The 16018-nt window shown below is 42.8% G+C and overlaps 2 protein-coding genes across 3 annotated transcripts; both read left to right on the top strand.

Annotated features, from left to right (window-relative positions):
- The first annotated feature begins 1938 nt into the window (after positions 1-1938).
- LOC135621994 (squamosa promoter-binding-like protein 8) lies at positions 1939-4347 on the top strand. Its single transcript, XM_065123617.1, has 3 exons — positions 1939-2685; positions 3509-3684; positions 3784-4347. The coding sequence occupies exons 1-3, from the start codon at positions 2117-2119 to the stop codon at positions 4155-4157; spliced, it is 1119 nt and encodes a 372-aa protein (XP_064979689.1). The 5' UTR covers positions 1939-2116; the 3' UTR covers positions 4158-4347.
- A 7060-nt stretch (positions 4348-11407) lies between these two features.
- On the top strand, positions 11408-14794 carry LOC135623374 (protein-S-isoprenylcysteine O-methyltransferase A-like). 2 transcript variants are annotated; one of them, XM_065126286.1, is made up of 5 exons: positions 11408-11699; positions 12226-12469; positions 13892-14020; positions 14226-14328; positions 14439-14794. In XM_065126286.1, the coding sequence occupies exons 1-4, from the start codon at positions 11453-11455 to the stop codon at positions 14314-14316; spliced, it is 711 nt and encodes a 236-aa protein (XP_064982358.1). In that variant the 5' UTR covers positions 11408-11452; the 3' UTR covers positions 14317-14328; positions 14439-14794. The 2 variants fall into 2 exon arrangements, with proteins under 2 accessions (XP_064982358.1, XP_064982359.1); XM_065126287.1 differs by lacking the exon at positions 14439-14794 and having other exon boundaries at positions 13892-13964; positions 14173-14312.
- Positions 14795-16018: the final 1224 nt, after the last annotated feature.

The following is a 16018-nucleotide window of genomic DNA, read 5'->3' as shown; positions in this document are numbered from 1 at the left end:
GCATGTGTCTCATGTAACATGTAATGGTTTAGATGCGTTGACATTAACAAAAATTTACGAGTAGGATGAAAGGCTCTTTTCATCCTTTCTCTTGATCGAATTATTTTCTTATATTCTTTATTATTTTTTCACTAGATGAGAAAAAAATATTATGTTGTGTTCATCTATCCCTTTCCTCTACTGTACTCTTCTTAATCTATCACACATCTCTCCTTTTCCACGTAGCATTATCTTCTTTATTTTTTCGTCACATTCGTCTCTCTTCCTCATCCATCGGATAGATAAAATCCCATAAGGTGTTGATTTTTTTAAGTAAATCACCCTTATCATTTTTCACTAAACGAATAAAAAAAATTATGAAATGTAGTTGGGCTTTTTAGTTAATGACTCTTAGTTAGGATATGTGAAGGAGAGTTGCAAGTGCTTCTGGTTCAGCCATCAGCCATGTCCTGGTGATAAGACATTGAGATCTTTAAGGCATTGAAGGGAGAACAATCGATCGGATGCGGAGAGCAGTTCCCATCATTAGCAGCAGCATCATCTGATAATGACGAGATGGGGTGTGGGTGTGGGTGTGGTGAGGAAAGCCGATGAAGCTACTTTCGAGGCAGATGTTGCAGTAGCGGAGCCTAATATAATTTAATATATAAAAAGGTTAATATTAGAGAAAAATGGCTCAACATTTATGTCGGGAAGAAAAACTTCAAAGATGGAGTATATGACTATTAGGCAGATGCTGAATACTTTCCCTAACACAAATATTAAGGAACGTTTAATAGATTACAGATGATCTATTTACCTGATTTTTTATGTTTTGGTGGCACTGCAGTTTGATCTATCTGCTCTTTCATATGAACAAACCTAATAATTCATGTTCAGAGTCCAGTTTCAAGGAATAGTTCCGCGGTACCAAGTCATCATCCACATATAACATATTTGGTACAATGATGAACTCAATTATGTCCCCCAGAATCCATATCCAATCCCTCTGGATTACTGGTGTTGAGATCTGCCTTCATGTGTAAGGCAGCTTTGATGCATCATTGATAGGCTCAACAGAGTTGAATTTAAGAGCTACTCCATCATTTGAACTCAGATGACTGCTTCTACGTACGTACATGGAATCATGCAGTGCCTCCATGTACGTACTACAAGCTTTTGTTCTCTTTCTCGCTCTCTCCTTTTGACTGCTGCATCGCATGGTAAAAGATGCAAGTGTCCATTTCAGTGGTTGGAGCATTGAAGAGAAGAGAAAGCATCGAATTCCCTTTCCCATCACGCATGCACGAAAGGGGCATGTTGTGGTGACCACTGGGTGATCCCTCGCTGCTGCCATCACCATTCCCATGTCCTCCCCACTCTTTGTTGAGAGGACTCTTCTGAAACCTCCCCTCCATGAAAATTGTTCTTCATCATTCGGTGATATGAGATTGAGATCTGATGGCTGTTGAGTTTGAGAAAGACACAGGTGCAGTTAAGAGTTCTCCGCAGGGAGAACAAGGTGAAAGGTGAAAGGTGAAGCAAGGTAAGTTCACTCCAAGAGGTGAGAGCAACGGGGCCTGCAAGGAACATGGGAGAGATGAAAAGCTGGAACCTTTTCTCCTCCCTCTACTTCGTACCGCTGTCACCATCAACCTTTCTGACATGGATTACATGCAAAAGAACAAGGATCAACAACCCCTTTGAGATGCTAAAAGCCTCTCATCATGAATCATGATCGCTTAAAAGAGCTTCGCAAAGCCTTCAACCAGAACACCACGGCCATGAGTCCCTCGGTGGAATAAATTCCATGTTCTGTGCCTTGCTTTACCACAGGTAGCAGCAGCAGTAATTAGTAATAATGGTGGTGGTGGAGGTGGTGGTGATGATAACCATCACCATCCCTCTCCCTTTCTCTCTCCTGCTTCGCCACTTTGCCTCTTTTGCTCCATACTTAACCTGCGCCCAGAACAAACCATAAAGGAGAAGAAAAGCCAGAGCCCAACTTCCTCTTCCGAGTACTCTCCCCTTCCCTTGTCCCTCTTGCTTCTTTTTCACCCTCTCTCTCTCTCTCTCTTACTCTCACTCTATCTCTCTCTCTCTCTCTCTTCCTCCGTGGGAGTCTTTTGATGGGAAGATGATGAACAGGTCCAACTCTGGTGAGGCTTTTGTCCCTTCCATGGTGTCCTTTGCTGGGCTGGAAGGCAACAACCAAAAGCGCCACCTTTGGGACTGGGCGACGGCCTCCCACAACCTCAACGCCGCTGTTCCCACCACCAACCACGAAGCTATCGACCTCCAAAGCCGCCCAATCTTCCCTCCTGCTCCCGCCCTGGATTGCCCGCCTCCTCTCTTCCCCATGAACCACTTCGCCTTCTGTCCACCTCCGCCCGTGCCGGATTTCCCGGTGGCGCTCATCAAGACGGAGGATGGCATCGACAGCGGAGGCCGAATCGGTCTAAATTTGGGCCAAAGGACCTACTTTTCGTCCGGGGACGGCCTCGAGATGGACCACCTGTTCGCGAGGTCGAGAGGCGTGTACTCGCTGAGCCACCAGCCGCCGCGGTGCCAGGCCGAGGGGTGCAAAGCCGATCTCTCCGGCGCGAAGCACTACCACCGCCGACACAAGGTGTGCGAGTTCCACTCCAAGGCCACCGTCGTCATCGCCCATGGACTGCAGCAGCGGTTCTGCCAGCAATGCAGCAGGTATGATCCGTTTGTCAGCTCCATTACGAAGACTAGAAGAAACATGAATCCACATACAAATTCCACACCCAATTCATTCTTCCTTCAGCCCAAAAGATCCCGTGTTTCCATGTCTTATGCTCCCTATGTTTGCTTGTGGAGCGTGGGTGCAATGCAGCAGATGAAGTTGGAGTTGCAAGACCTCGATCACCCCCTGATCATTTGGACATGATCAGTAGTAATATTCCCAGCAACAGCAATAAATGTGTCCTAGAGTTCAGTACATTTTCTAGGATAATGTCTTCGCATGCTTGAGCTAGTTTACAAGGTTCTAAAAGTCATGTGAACTATATAGCCTTCACATTGCCCTATTCTATTTTGTTTTATCCTTAAGTATGGAGACCAGTGGCACTAACTGCAGAACCCAATGCTTTTTTCTCTGTGAATCATATGAGCATGAACCAGCAAACCACAGTTCCTTGATAGAGAAAGTGCTCCTCCATCTCCATATGTTCTCCATGAACATTATTTCACAGCTAGCATCTGGTGCTTTAATGACTGCACCTACCCTTTTCTCCACTGGTTAGAATAGAAATTAAAGTTGTCTGTTTAAGGACCGGGTTCTCCCCCCTCTTTTGTAGCTTCTACATCTTGGTTTGATGCAGGCATCCTTTAACTCTACATGCTCCTCTTTCTCATGTTGGAGAGAGAGAGAGAGAGAGAGAGAGAGAGAGAGAGAGAGAGAGAGAGAGAGATCCTTGTAGAATTGGATGTTTGGCCATTTTTCCTATTAACAGATGGGGGTCTCTTCTCTCTTCCTCATTCTCCTCCAAATGGTGGCCAGGTTCCATGCGCTGGCAGAGTTTGATGAAGCCAAAAGGAGCTGCAGGAAGCGCCTGGCCGACCACAACCGCAGGAGGAGGAAGCCTCAGCTCGCAACAGGAATAGCAGAGTCCTCAGCCTCCGTGATTCCCACAGCCAACTCCAATATTGAGAAGACCAAACAGGCTCAAGACATCAGTAATGATCTGAAGTCCCCATCTTTTATAATTCATTTTGCTTTGCGCAGTCCTTCCTATTAAATCTCTGCTCTTCTCATGCTTTGACCTCCATTAACAGCACCAACCAAGTCCATAACTCCTGTTTATCTCACTGGTATTAGTACCAAAAGGAGTGGTCATTTGAGGAATGAACCAGCTTTATCTATAAGAGGAGTTGGGGCAGATGAAAGAAGAGGCATGGATTCTAACACCATGTACCAAAGTCAAGGAACCTTAGGTGCAATGTTGGAGGACAAGTTCCCACAGCAGCAGCACATCTTCTCCCTCTCAGAATCCAGCGGCACATTCTTCCACCACCACAATCCCCCCTTGAGTTCCGATTCTAATGAGGCCACCCAGTCCACAGGAGGTTGTTCAAGCCACAGCACCCACCTTCAGCAAGCCAATCTCCTCCACCTTGGACAAGCCATGTTTGAACTGGACTTCATGTGAGAGGAGGCAGACTCTAATGAATGGATCAGCAATTGCTAGCTCTGATGCAGCAAGAAGGATTTTATTCTTTCTGATCTCTTCTTCTTCTCTATCTTCAGTTGGTTCCTTTGCAGAAAATTTGTGTAGGATGTGCTCAGATCCCCCTCCCCTCCCCTTTTCCGTTTCTATGAATTCAAAGGATGGTGTTCAAGATATCTCGTGTCGTTTTAAGATTCCCCAGGCATGCATGGTGTTTGTTGAAATTATATAATCCGAGAATGCGGAAGCATGGAACAGATCTCTTCTTCTCTCGATGAGGGATGCGAGCTTGCTGTCATATGTTTTTATGAAATAAATATAAAAAGGCTAAACCACAAAAAATAATTTAAAAAATCGAATTCTGTTTGTTCAAACTATTTTTTGATTTTTGATTTTTATTTTATTTTATTTTGCCCTTTACACCACTTAGTTCAACTTCGCCATCCACTTTAAGTGATGAATTGGATTTCTCTCGGAAGCCAATTTTGATCTTTAGCACTTCATTTTTTTGTTCTCCTTAATTCTCTTTCAAATACCGGTCATATAATAGATACGTGTTCATACATCTCCCGTACGTACGTACGGCGTGGTGTCCGGGGAACCGGTTAAGCTCACGAATCTTGTGCAGCTGTTGACCGGTCCATAGCACTGCAGCTCTGATACGAAGCGTCGTATTTTGACCTGCTTTGCCTGATCATCATCTTCTTCGTCCTCTTATTCTCTGTTTTGATTCGTCGCCGCAGAGCGGAAGCCTTTTGATCTCCTGAAGCACACAGCGGCGTGCTGCGTGTGATCATCGAGAACAAAGCTGCAGCTTTTGCACAGGAGTAAAGGAGGAGCTATTCCATGAATACAAACATACGTACGTTGCATGAGTACTGCTTCCTCCCGTGCTATCATCTCCTCCAGCACATAAATCGAACTGTGTTTTAGAGGATCACGTCCACGGTGCATGCAGCTGAAGCTACAGAGTGGAGTGTCTTGGAAGCTGCCGATGGTGGTAGGTGAGAAATGAAATGGGAGACAGCAGCAGTAGCAGCAGCTCTCGTTCATCAATGGTGAAGGGCTCAGCAGGGACGCCCGGCAACGCAGTTACTGTCACATGGGAGTTCCTTCGATTTGGACGGTGGTACTGCTATTCAAGCAATTTACGTCCGAAGAAGAGCCCGGAATGCCCTGAGGATCTAAATGTTAAAATAAAGAGATAAATGAGTTGTAGAAGAAGAAGTTGAATGTTATTGACATATCCTCCGTCTTTATATACAGGTTAGAAGGAGAAGTTTCCTCAACGGATTAGAGAATTTCCCTCAACAGAGTAGAGAGATTTCCTCAACAGTTAGGGAAATCTCATCTACTTATCATGCCCCCGCAAGATGGTGCTCCTATCAAGGAGGCCAATCTTGGACTGATGTAATGCAAACAGCTTATGAGCTATAGGCTTCGTAAGTGAGTCGGCCAATTGATCAGCTGTATGAACATGAGAAACACGGAGTTGACGGCGGACAACTTGATCACGTACAAAGTGGAAGTCAATAGCAATATGTTTCATGCGGGAGTGGAATACCGGATTAGCGCACAGATAGGTAGCTCCAATATTATCACAATATATTGTAGGAGTGGAATCGATGTTGAGTTCCCGGAGAAGATTCGTGATCCAATTGAGTTCTGCAGTGGTAGCGGCAATGGCACGGTATTCAGCTTCAGTTGTAGACCGGGCGACTGTCTTTTGCTTCTTAGAACTCCAACTGATTGGATGAGCACCAAGGAAGATAATATACCCCGATGTGGATGTTCTATCATCAAGGTTGCCCGCCCAATCAGCATCGGCAAATGCATGAAGACGAAGTGGAGAGTGTTTACGAAAAAAGAGTCCATGATTTAGAGTCCCTTTAAGATATCGTAGAAGTCTCTTGACCGCAGACCAGTGCAGAGTAGATTGTTGCTGCATAAACTGTGATAATTTGTTCACAGCAAATGAGATATCTGGACGCGTGAGAGCTAAGTATTGTAAAGAGCCAACAACTTGGCGGTATTGAGTGGGTTCCGTAGCAGGACTTCCATCTGATAATTTGAGAGAACCGCTAGTAGAGATGGGGGTTGTAACTGCATTTGCATCCTGCATGTTTGTCTTTAATAACAAATCTTGAATGTACTTGCGTTGTGATAAAAGGAGACCGGAAGATGTGAAGGTAGCTTCAACGCCCAAAAAGTAGCTCAAGGGTCCGAGATCCTTAAGCGAGAATCGAGCTGCCAGCTGTTTGACGAACGCTTGGATGCTGGCGGGATTGTTGCCTGTGACAATAATATCATCCACATATACCAGAATATACATTGTGTTTCCATGATGATGTCGCAGAAACAACGAAGCGTCAGATTTGGAGTTAAGAAAGCCGACAGAAGTCAAAAATGAGCTAAGTTGAGTGTACCAAGCTCTCGGAGCCTGACGAAGTCCATAAATGGCTTTCCGAAGTTTGCAAACATGCTGTGGATACTGAGGATGAGTAAAACCGGGGGGTTGTTGCATAAAAATATCTTCAGATAGAGATCCCTGTAGAAAGGCATTATTAACATCCAATTGTCGTAATTGCCAGCCTTTAGTGGTAGCCAGACTCAAGATAAGCCGGATTGTAGTGGGTTTAACAACAGGACTAAACGTCTCAGTGAAATCAACCCCAGGTCGTTGATGGAACCCTTTGGCGACCAGGCGTGCCTTATATCGAGCAACTGAGCCATCTGGGTTCCGCTTAATTCTAAAGACCCACTTACACCCGATGATGTTTTGTGAAGGATGAAAAGGAATTAGATCCCATGTTGAATTATGGAGGAGGGCATTATATTCCTCGCTCATGGCAATACGCCAATGCGGAGATTTTTGGGCTTGAGTGAAGGTGGTGGGTTCAATGTTGGGGGATGAGGAATTCATGACAGCTTGTAGGTTAAGTACTTGACGAGGTTTAAAAATACCATGCTTAGAGCAAGTGGTCATAGGATGATTGGAGATGACAGGATTAGGAGGTAATGTTGGGTGAGGATCAGTGGCACAAGCCGGGTCAAGTGGAGACACGTCAGGGGCACTTGGGCGAGAAGGAGGTAAAGAGGATGGTTGTGGTTCGGAACATATTGCCCCATCAATTGGAGAAGAGTGGAGTGGAGTAGGAACAGAGGAAACGGGCAAGTGTTGAACTGGAGTGATATAGTGCGGATCAGGAGGGGAGGAAGTAGACGAAGACATGGGAGGCTCGTCCGATTGATCCGAAGGTATACTCCAGTGAGATAGTGAAGTGGTCCGTATGGCAGGATATGGAAGGGTTTGGAAAGGAAAGTTAGACTCAACAAAGATAACGTGACGTGATACAAAGATTTTGTGAGTGTGGAGATTATAGCAGCGGAAAGCATTATGGTCAAGTGAGTAACCAATAAAGACGCAAGGAGAAGATCGGGATGTTAACTTATGAGAGGCATAGGGACGTAACCAAGGATAACATAAACAACCGAACACGCGGAGTTTACGAAGGTTAGGGGGTTTGTGGAACAGTGTGTCAAAGGGGGACTGGTATTGTAGAACTGGTGTAGGCATCCGATTAATTAGGTAGACAGCAGTTTGAAAGGCTGCTGTCCAGAAAGTTGAAGGCATGGAAGCCTGATGTAAAAGTGTGAGTCCAGTTTCTACTATATGCCGATGTTTGCGTTCGGCAGAACCAACTAGTTGAGGAGTATGTGGAGGAGACTTGAGGTGTTGAATGCCACAAGCTGAGAGATGAGACGCCAGGGCTTGATATTCACCACCACCATCAGAGTAGACTGTTTTAATGGTAGACTGAAAATAGTTTTCGACCAACTTCTGGAAAGTGGAAAAAACGCGAGAAACGTCATGAGAAAGAGGATATATCCATGTGTACTTGGAGAAGTGATCTACAAAAATAACATAAAATCGAAACTTATCAAAAGATAAGATTGGAGCAGGACCCCAAACATCAGTATATATAATTTCAAAAGGTTTAGAGGAGGAAATTGAAGATGAACCAAAAGGCTGCCGATGACTCTTATTACTAAGACAAGCATCACAATGCATCATAGAATTAGGGGACTTAAAAAGAGGAAGAGAGTGACAAGATAATAATTTCTGCTGAATAAAGGGTGAGGGATGGCCAAGCCGACGATGCCACACATCAACTGGAGCCGCAACAGAAGAATGAACAGTGGGTTGGGTCATTCGAGAGGCTGACGGCCATTCATAAATGTTGTCTTTATTCGGGCCTTGGACCAATGATGCCCCCGTGCTCAAATCCTTAACAAGAAATGAATCAGGAAAGAATTCAATGGAAGTATTGTTATGTTTGCAAAATTGAGAAACAGAAATGAGGTTGCGTTTAATATGAGGGGCGCATAAAACATCATCGAGAGTAAATGTATTAGAGTCAGAATTAAGCGTTGTGGAACCAGTATGAGTTATAGAAAGTCCTTTACCATCACCGATGATGATATCTTCATTGCCGCCATAGGGATTGTGAAGAGACAAATTCTGAAGATCAGCGGTGATGTGATGAGAGGCACCAGAGTCGACAATCCAGTTGGACTGGCTAGGTGTCGGAGTAGTTAGGAGATTTGCCTGTGGCCAGTGTGACGGAGTAGGGAGGCGGAGACGAGACCGACAAACTTTAGCGGAATGGCCGACTTTGTCACACAGTTGGCAAACGACCCGTCTCTGATGGCTCGGTAGGGCAGGACGCCAAGACGGATGATGGCTGGAGTCGCCACTTTGCGAGAAGGGATGACTAGGAGGATAGGAGGGGTGTTGCATGGAACTCACAGAATCAAGAGGCGTAGTAGCCAAACCTTGGGTGATGTTCGGTGAGTACCGAGTGTTCTTCCGTTTAGACTTGTGACTGACTTGAGCTGTGACAGTTGATCCAGGCAGTTTGTCCGCACGCTTCAAAGACATCTCGTAGTCAGTCAACTTATCATAGAGATCTTCAAAAGAGATTGGCGAGTCGCGTGCCCGAATTGCAGCAGCCAATTCTTTGTAGTCGGTGTCGAGACCATTGAGGGTATGAATGACAACCTCTTCATCACATAGGGAATGACCTATCAAGGTCAAGTCATCGATGATAACCTTGATAAGTTGTAAATAATCAGAGATAGTACTTCCCTCTTGTTTTGTCTCCATAAGCTTGGATAGAAGACTGAGCTTGCGAGTACGCGAATGATTTGCCAGGGTGGTTTGCAGTTTAGACCATGCATCGGCAGCGGTCACACATGAAGATATCAAGGGAGCAACGGATCCAGCAACTGAAGCTTGAATGGCTTGGAGAATGAGACGATCTTGACGTAGCCACAGTTTGTGAGCTGGATTGGGTACTGGATTAGGATCACCGGGGATGTTGAGCATGGCCGGAGGACAACTGAAAGAACCATCAACGTAACCTAACAAATCATATCCAAATAAAAGATTAGAGAATTGAGCTCGCCAGGACGCATAGTTGCCACCCTTTGATAACTTAAAGGGGATTAGCGTGGCAGCATTGATGGAGATAAGCCCTGTAGAAGAACAAGAAGTGGGAGTCCCTACAGGAACTGAAACATCAGAAGAAGTGAACGAAGACATTTTCCTTCTCTTTTTTTTTTTTTTTTTTTTTTTAGAAGAAGGCAGCGAACCTTGTGTGATACTCAGGTCACACAAGGTGGAGAATGAGGGAGGGGGCTGCTGCTATAGATTTCTTGCTGTAGCAGATTGAGCAATCTACAACAGTGCCAAAAGCTGCCGGCAGCTGCTGTGGATTGCTGCTTGCTGCTGCAGATTGTAGGGACTGCAGTTCGCCGGGAGATGGCTGCAAAAACTACAGCGGTACTCAAGACTGCAGTTTGCTGCTGTGGATTGCTGCTTGCTGCAGCAGATTGTAGAGGCTGCAGTTCGTCGGAAGATGGCTGCGAAAACTACAGCGGTACTCAAGACTGCGGTTCGCCGGAAAATGACCGCAAAAATCTGCAGCAGTACTCAAGGAAACTGCAGTGAGAGAAATCTGTAGCAATTAGGTGTATAGAGAAAAGCGGCAATGAAAGCTGCTGCGATAGAGGAAGGAAGATGCAGCGGTTGCGGCTGTTGCTGGCCGGGAAGTGGCTGCGACAGCGAAGGAGGAAGACGCGAGAAAGACACCGTCGTTCGCCGTTCGTCGCTATTGAGGAGGAAGACACCGCCGTTGAGGAGGCGCCGTTGTGTAGAGGGAAACGGCAGCGAAAGCTGCTGCGGTAGAGGAAGATGCAGTAGTTGCGACAACTACTGGCCGGAGAAGTGCAGGAGGCGGCTGCTGCGATAGAGGAAGATGCAGCAGTTGCGACTGCTACTGGCCGGAGAAGTGCAGGAGGCGGCTGATGTCTTCTCTGGTGCTGCCCAACGTGGGGCTGAAGGACCACGTTGTCCTTCCGGCGAAGAAGAAGGAAGAGGAAGGTGCAGCAGTTGCGACTGCTACTGGCCGGGAAGCGAGGAAGACACCGTTGTTCGCCGTTCACTGCTATTGAGGAGAGAATGTTTTCCTCCTTGCGTGACGGCGACGGAGAGTGTCTGCTGTAGGCAGCAAATAGGAGAGGGAGCAAGGCCGGCGAAGAAAAGCAAGACCGGTTAGCACTGGCTCTGAATCCGTGTCTTGGTGCTTCTTCAATGACTCCGCTTGAGGCAGCGTGCTACTGTGGCCGCTTGGCTATGCTGCTGTCGCCAAGAGGAGCTGGCTCTGATACCATGTTAAAATAAAGAGATAAATGAGTTGTAGAAGAAGAAGTTGAATGTTATTGACATATCTTCCGTCTTTATATACAGGTTAGAAGGAGAAGTTTCCTCAACGGGTTAGAGGATTTCCCTCAACAGAGTAGAGAGATTTCCTCAACAGTTAGGGAAATCTCATCTACTTATCACTAAATACCCCTTTTGGATGCCAATGTTGCATTCAGGTTCTCAGTGGCATTAATCCTAACAAAAATATATCATCTTTCTTAACATATACGGTGAACTCGATACTTATGTGAATTATTCTTTAGAAAAGGAAGGAGAACTAGATTAAAAATTATATATCAAATGTGATAATAATAATAATATAACCCCAAAATCACATCTTCTCGGAGGTGGGAGGGCCAGTGCTTGATAGCACTGCACTCTTAGTGGCCCCCCAAGTGGGCCGTAATATGGGGCCCAGTAATTTTGGGCTTCTCTTTATGGCAACTTCTATGCGGGAGTCGAACGCCGCCTCGCTCGCTCACTCGCTCGCTGTGTTCCCCTCCCCGACTTTATGCGCTCTCCCATTTCTCCCGGTCGAGCGGCCGAGTCGAACCCTAACCCTGGAATTTTGCTCCTGAGGTTGGGCGGAGGGATTCCAGCGCTCCTGGGGTTGTTGCAAGGGGAAATGGCCGAGGCTGCCATGGCCTACACGACTTCCCGGCAGCTGCCGCAGTTCATCTTTGCCGTCGCCTTCTTCCACTCCTCGGAGTACGCGCTCGCCGTCTTCTACCACGGCCGGTCCAATGTTACCCTCAGTTGTGAGTGCCTTTTTTTTCCCTCTCTCATTCGTCTTGGAATTTGGAGCCGTTGTAGTTCGAGAATTCCTTGGATCATCTTGCGTTCATTTGCGAAATTGGAGGATCGGGAACTGAATTAGAGCGGAGAAAGTGTGAAAGAAAGGAAGACTGTGGTGACTCTAATCATGCGTGAGAGGGGTATTCTGGTTGGCTTATTTTCTAGGGTTTTGAGTAGATAATTAGAGCATTTTCCAACATCTGGCTGCGATTAGCTTATTCCTTTCACTTTATTGGTTTTCGATCTATTGTCTCACTTTCTGGTTAGTGGAATGGTTAGACAGCATGCAATTTTGTTTTACATTATAAGAAATGATTGCCTTCGATTCCTGTTATATAAGTACTTTACAAAAGTGTCATTGTAAAATAAATGTTAATTGTTTTTTATGCTTAAACTTAGGTTTTTTGTTTTTCCAATTACTCTACGGTTAATATCCGATTTAATCTCTTTAAGAAGCCTCTGGTATATAATGAAATGCTTGTTGTGCAGCACTTCTGATTAGCAAACAGTATGTTGTTGCAATGGTTTGTGCATTGCTGGAATACGCTATAGAGATTCTCCTCTTCCCAAGGTTGAAAGAGTATTGGTGGGTTAGCAACATTGGGCTTGTGATGATATTAATTGGAGAGCTTATACGTAAAGCTGCAGTCATAACAGCTGGCCGATCTTTCACACATCTGATTAGAAAATATCACGATGACCACCATGAATTGATTACTCATGGTATCTATAGGTCAGTGAGAATGTGCATCTCAATGTGATAATTTATTTTTGATGCTCAGTTTTAGCTTTGGCATATATCAAGAGTGACTGACAATGGTGCTTCCTCATATAGAATACAGGTTGTATTTAGTAACAATTTATCTATTTTCCCTTTGTTACTGGAACCAGGAAGAGTAATTATTTTTTGTTTTTTTATGTTGATTGGCAACTTTATGGTGCATATCATATCATTATTACCTTTTATAAGTACAAGAAAGGAACACCTTCATTGTTAAGTGTGCTATGATGATTCATGAGACTGGGCTGAATTAATACTATCATCACCTGTCCTGATATCAAAGTCTCCTTGTGTAGAATGATGAAATATAAGAAATAATTTTTTTCATCATATATTCTAGATGTTGTTTTTCCTTTTGCTCTCATCACTTGTGTGCGCACTTGGATTACAACCTTCTTTATTAGGTTCCCATCATATGAATGATTTCTGAATATGTAATTAGTTTGGGATCTAAATTTGGATTGAGATAATATTTGTGTTCTCATCTCTTTCTTTCTCTGGTTGGTTGAATTTTTTTCCTAGTTTTGGGACCTAGATTTATATCTGCGGAGTTTAATTCAAAGTTCACTAATTGATGCCTCTGAGTTCCCTTACCAGAAAATTTGTGTGATTCAAAGACAGCTCTCCCTTCAATAAAAGGATTAAGGTCTGATTTAGTTAAGTCATTATAAGTATAGACCATGAAAGATATTAGAAAAGCCAGATAGAGCTGCTGAGAAGAGACATCCAGAAGGCTGGATGACCAGATCTTTAGTTCCAATATGTAAGGTAGAGACTTATGATATTTTGAGAAAGCAAGAAAAAAGCTACATTGATTACTTTATTTGTAGTTATATATTTATGGTTGAAATTAAGATTTATTCCACCAATCAAATAAGATTTCTTATATTTTTGGTAATGAATTAAATTGATTATCATTCACATTATATATCTTTAAACCTGATTTATGATTTAGAATTAGTTATCAAGTTCTCATGAACTTGAAAATTAGCAACTGCAAGCTTGCAGCTCTTTTACAAATGGTTGTTTATTGTTTCAAAGGAGAGTATAATTTCTCTGGCAATTTAGCTTGAGCCTTTGTAGTAACCTTTTTTAATATTGCACATCAGTGTTCTCTTGACTATCATGGACTGTTATTTTTTTAATTTCCACTGATATAATCAACCATGTAAATTCTGTTTATGAATAGGATAACCATTTGAAAGAAACTTGTAACTTGCTTCATGGTGTGGTTTATGCCGATGACTCTTCAAATGCATATTTTTCGTCACTGCCTGGGAATCCATATCCACTTGTCCATGTTTCATGCTATTTGTCATGCATTTGGTACCAGCAAATAAGATTTGCTGACATCTTACTATTGTGACCAAGCAGATTTGTCCGCCATCCTGGCTACACTGGCTTTTTCATCTGGGCAACTGGAACACAGATCATGCTATGCAACCCGGTGTGCATCATTGCTTTTATAGTTGTTGTTTGGCGATTCTTCTCTACACGAATACCGTATCCAATTTGTCAAAGAATTATATCTGAAATATGATTGCTTTCTCTTAATTGATTATTTCCAGACTTCTCTAGGGACTATTTGTTAGTGGCCTTCGTGTCGTGCTACAGCATTTAGCATGATTAATTTTCACGTTAATTGAAATCTGCAGGTTTCTAGTTTGGACAAATATCATGAGCCTTTTGATCCTTAACCGAGGAACAGATATGAAGAGTTTTTCTTGAGGCAATTCTTTGGGTTTCAGTATGTAGAATATGCAAAAAGAGTGCCATCTGGTCTTCCCTTCATCAGATAAACCTATAAAAGCGTGAGTATTTTCAAGTACTTCTCTCAGTATTTTGTTCATCTTATATCTGCTAGCTCCTTTGTTGAGTCACATGTAATTTGTAGAGATTACTCATGAATCTCTTGATGCAGGTTACCTTATTTGTGTCGACTCATGTAGCTACCCAGGGAAACAAATTCATCATCCCATATTTGCCTTCCTCAACTTTGCTGGAGAAGGAAACTGTGAACCTAGGATCCATCCATAAGAATCTGTGTAACATAAGTGATGTGGCCAAGGTGTCGAAGCTTCTAGTAGCTTCCTGGATCCTTCACATTATCTGAGAGTAAAACACAAGAAGGGGGGTCATCTTCATCTAAGATATGTTGTTTTGAAGTGCTGTAATCTGAATAATCCTTGTAGTACTGGAAGTTTTCTGGTTTCATTTGGTGGTCTTCAATAGAGAGGTTCTTTAACTTTTGATAATCTAAAAGTGGTTTCATCGCCATCACCTGAATAGATTAATCAGTAGCCGTTCAAGTATCATGAAGTCAATGATTTTGATGTTACTTTTTATTTGAAGGGCTCCTTGAATGAGCCTGCTTGCAGCAATCATCCTTATTTCTTTTGTCTCTAAGGTAGACTAGCAGGATGCTAGAACGTGGATAACAACATGAGCATAGTTATCAGGAAATAGGAGGAAGCCTGAGAAGAACTAGCTTTTTTGGACTCTTCATCCTGACGATTTCATTTGTGTAAAATTAGCATTTTGTCCGCTATACATTTGTTGGGATGCATATTTGAACAGCAGTAGCAATTTGGAGACTAAGTTAGTTGACTATTAGTATAATAACGTGGAAGCTTCATATGATGTTAAATATCTTTCAAAAATATTACATGCATACCTACCTACACATCAGCTATTCTTGTATTTGTTCCTTTCAATTTTTTTAAAGACTTTTATTTTTTTTATTTTTTAAAGACTCATTAATAATCATGATAAATAGTGGCTAATCTATGTTTTTATGAATGAATGCAAAAAAAGGAAGTGGCCTGCGTCAAAGGTTTAATATTTAAAATATATAGGATGAGTTCTTCGGAGAAGTCCTTCATTTGGGGCTTTTCCTCCAATTTTGGTTTTATCCCACTGGTGTTTTCATTTTTCTTATCCCAAAATGCCTTTGGTAGGATATGATAATCTCTCTTTTTTTTCTTATGCCAAAATGCCTTTTGATAGAATATAAGAATATCTCCCACACTTTCATGATAGTTTCTTTTTCTTTTTGAACTTTTTACGTCGCTGGATAAGTCTATAAGGTGGACCAGTTTGATTATAATTTTTTTTGGTCGATGTGTCAAAAATATTATAATTGATATAAAAAATATTTTTTATCATATTTTTATTCCTAAATAAATAAGAATACAAATTTGAAATCTCACCGGATGATGAATTGGTTTGTAGTATACTTTTGTTCTTTAGTTTATTGTAGAGGTAGCAAAAACATTATAATCATATTAAAAAATACTGATATAAAAGCTTATTTTTTAATATTATTCATCCAAAACCAATAAAAATACCTATTTAGAATCTCGCAAAGGAGATAAGTTGGTTTATGTTTGTTCCCTAGTTACATGTTTTTCTATAGGTCTTTAGTATTTTACGAATACATAGAATGTGAGGGCATTGATAGGAAAAAAAATTATTAAAGGAATGCATCAACAGAAAAAAAAA

The sequence above is a fragment of the Musa acuminata genome, chromosome BXJ2-9 (genome assembly GCF_036884655.1).
Source record: "Musa acuminata AAA Group cultivar baxijiao chromosome BXJ2-9, Cavendish_Baxijiao_AAA, whole genome shotgun sequence".
In the NCBI taxonomy this organism is placed as follows: Eukaryota; Viridiplantae; Streptophyta; class Magnoliopsida; order Zingiberales; family Musaceae; genus Musa; species Musa acuminata.
This window is presented reverse-complemented; position numbering and strand designations above follow the sequence as displayed.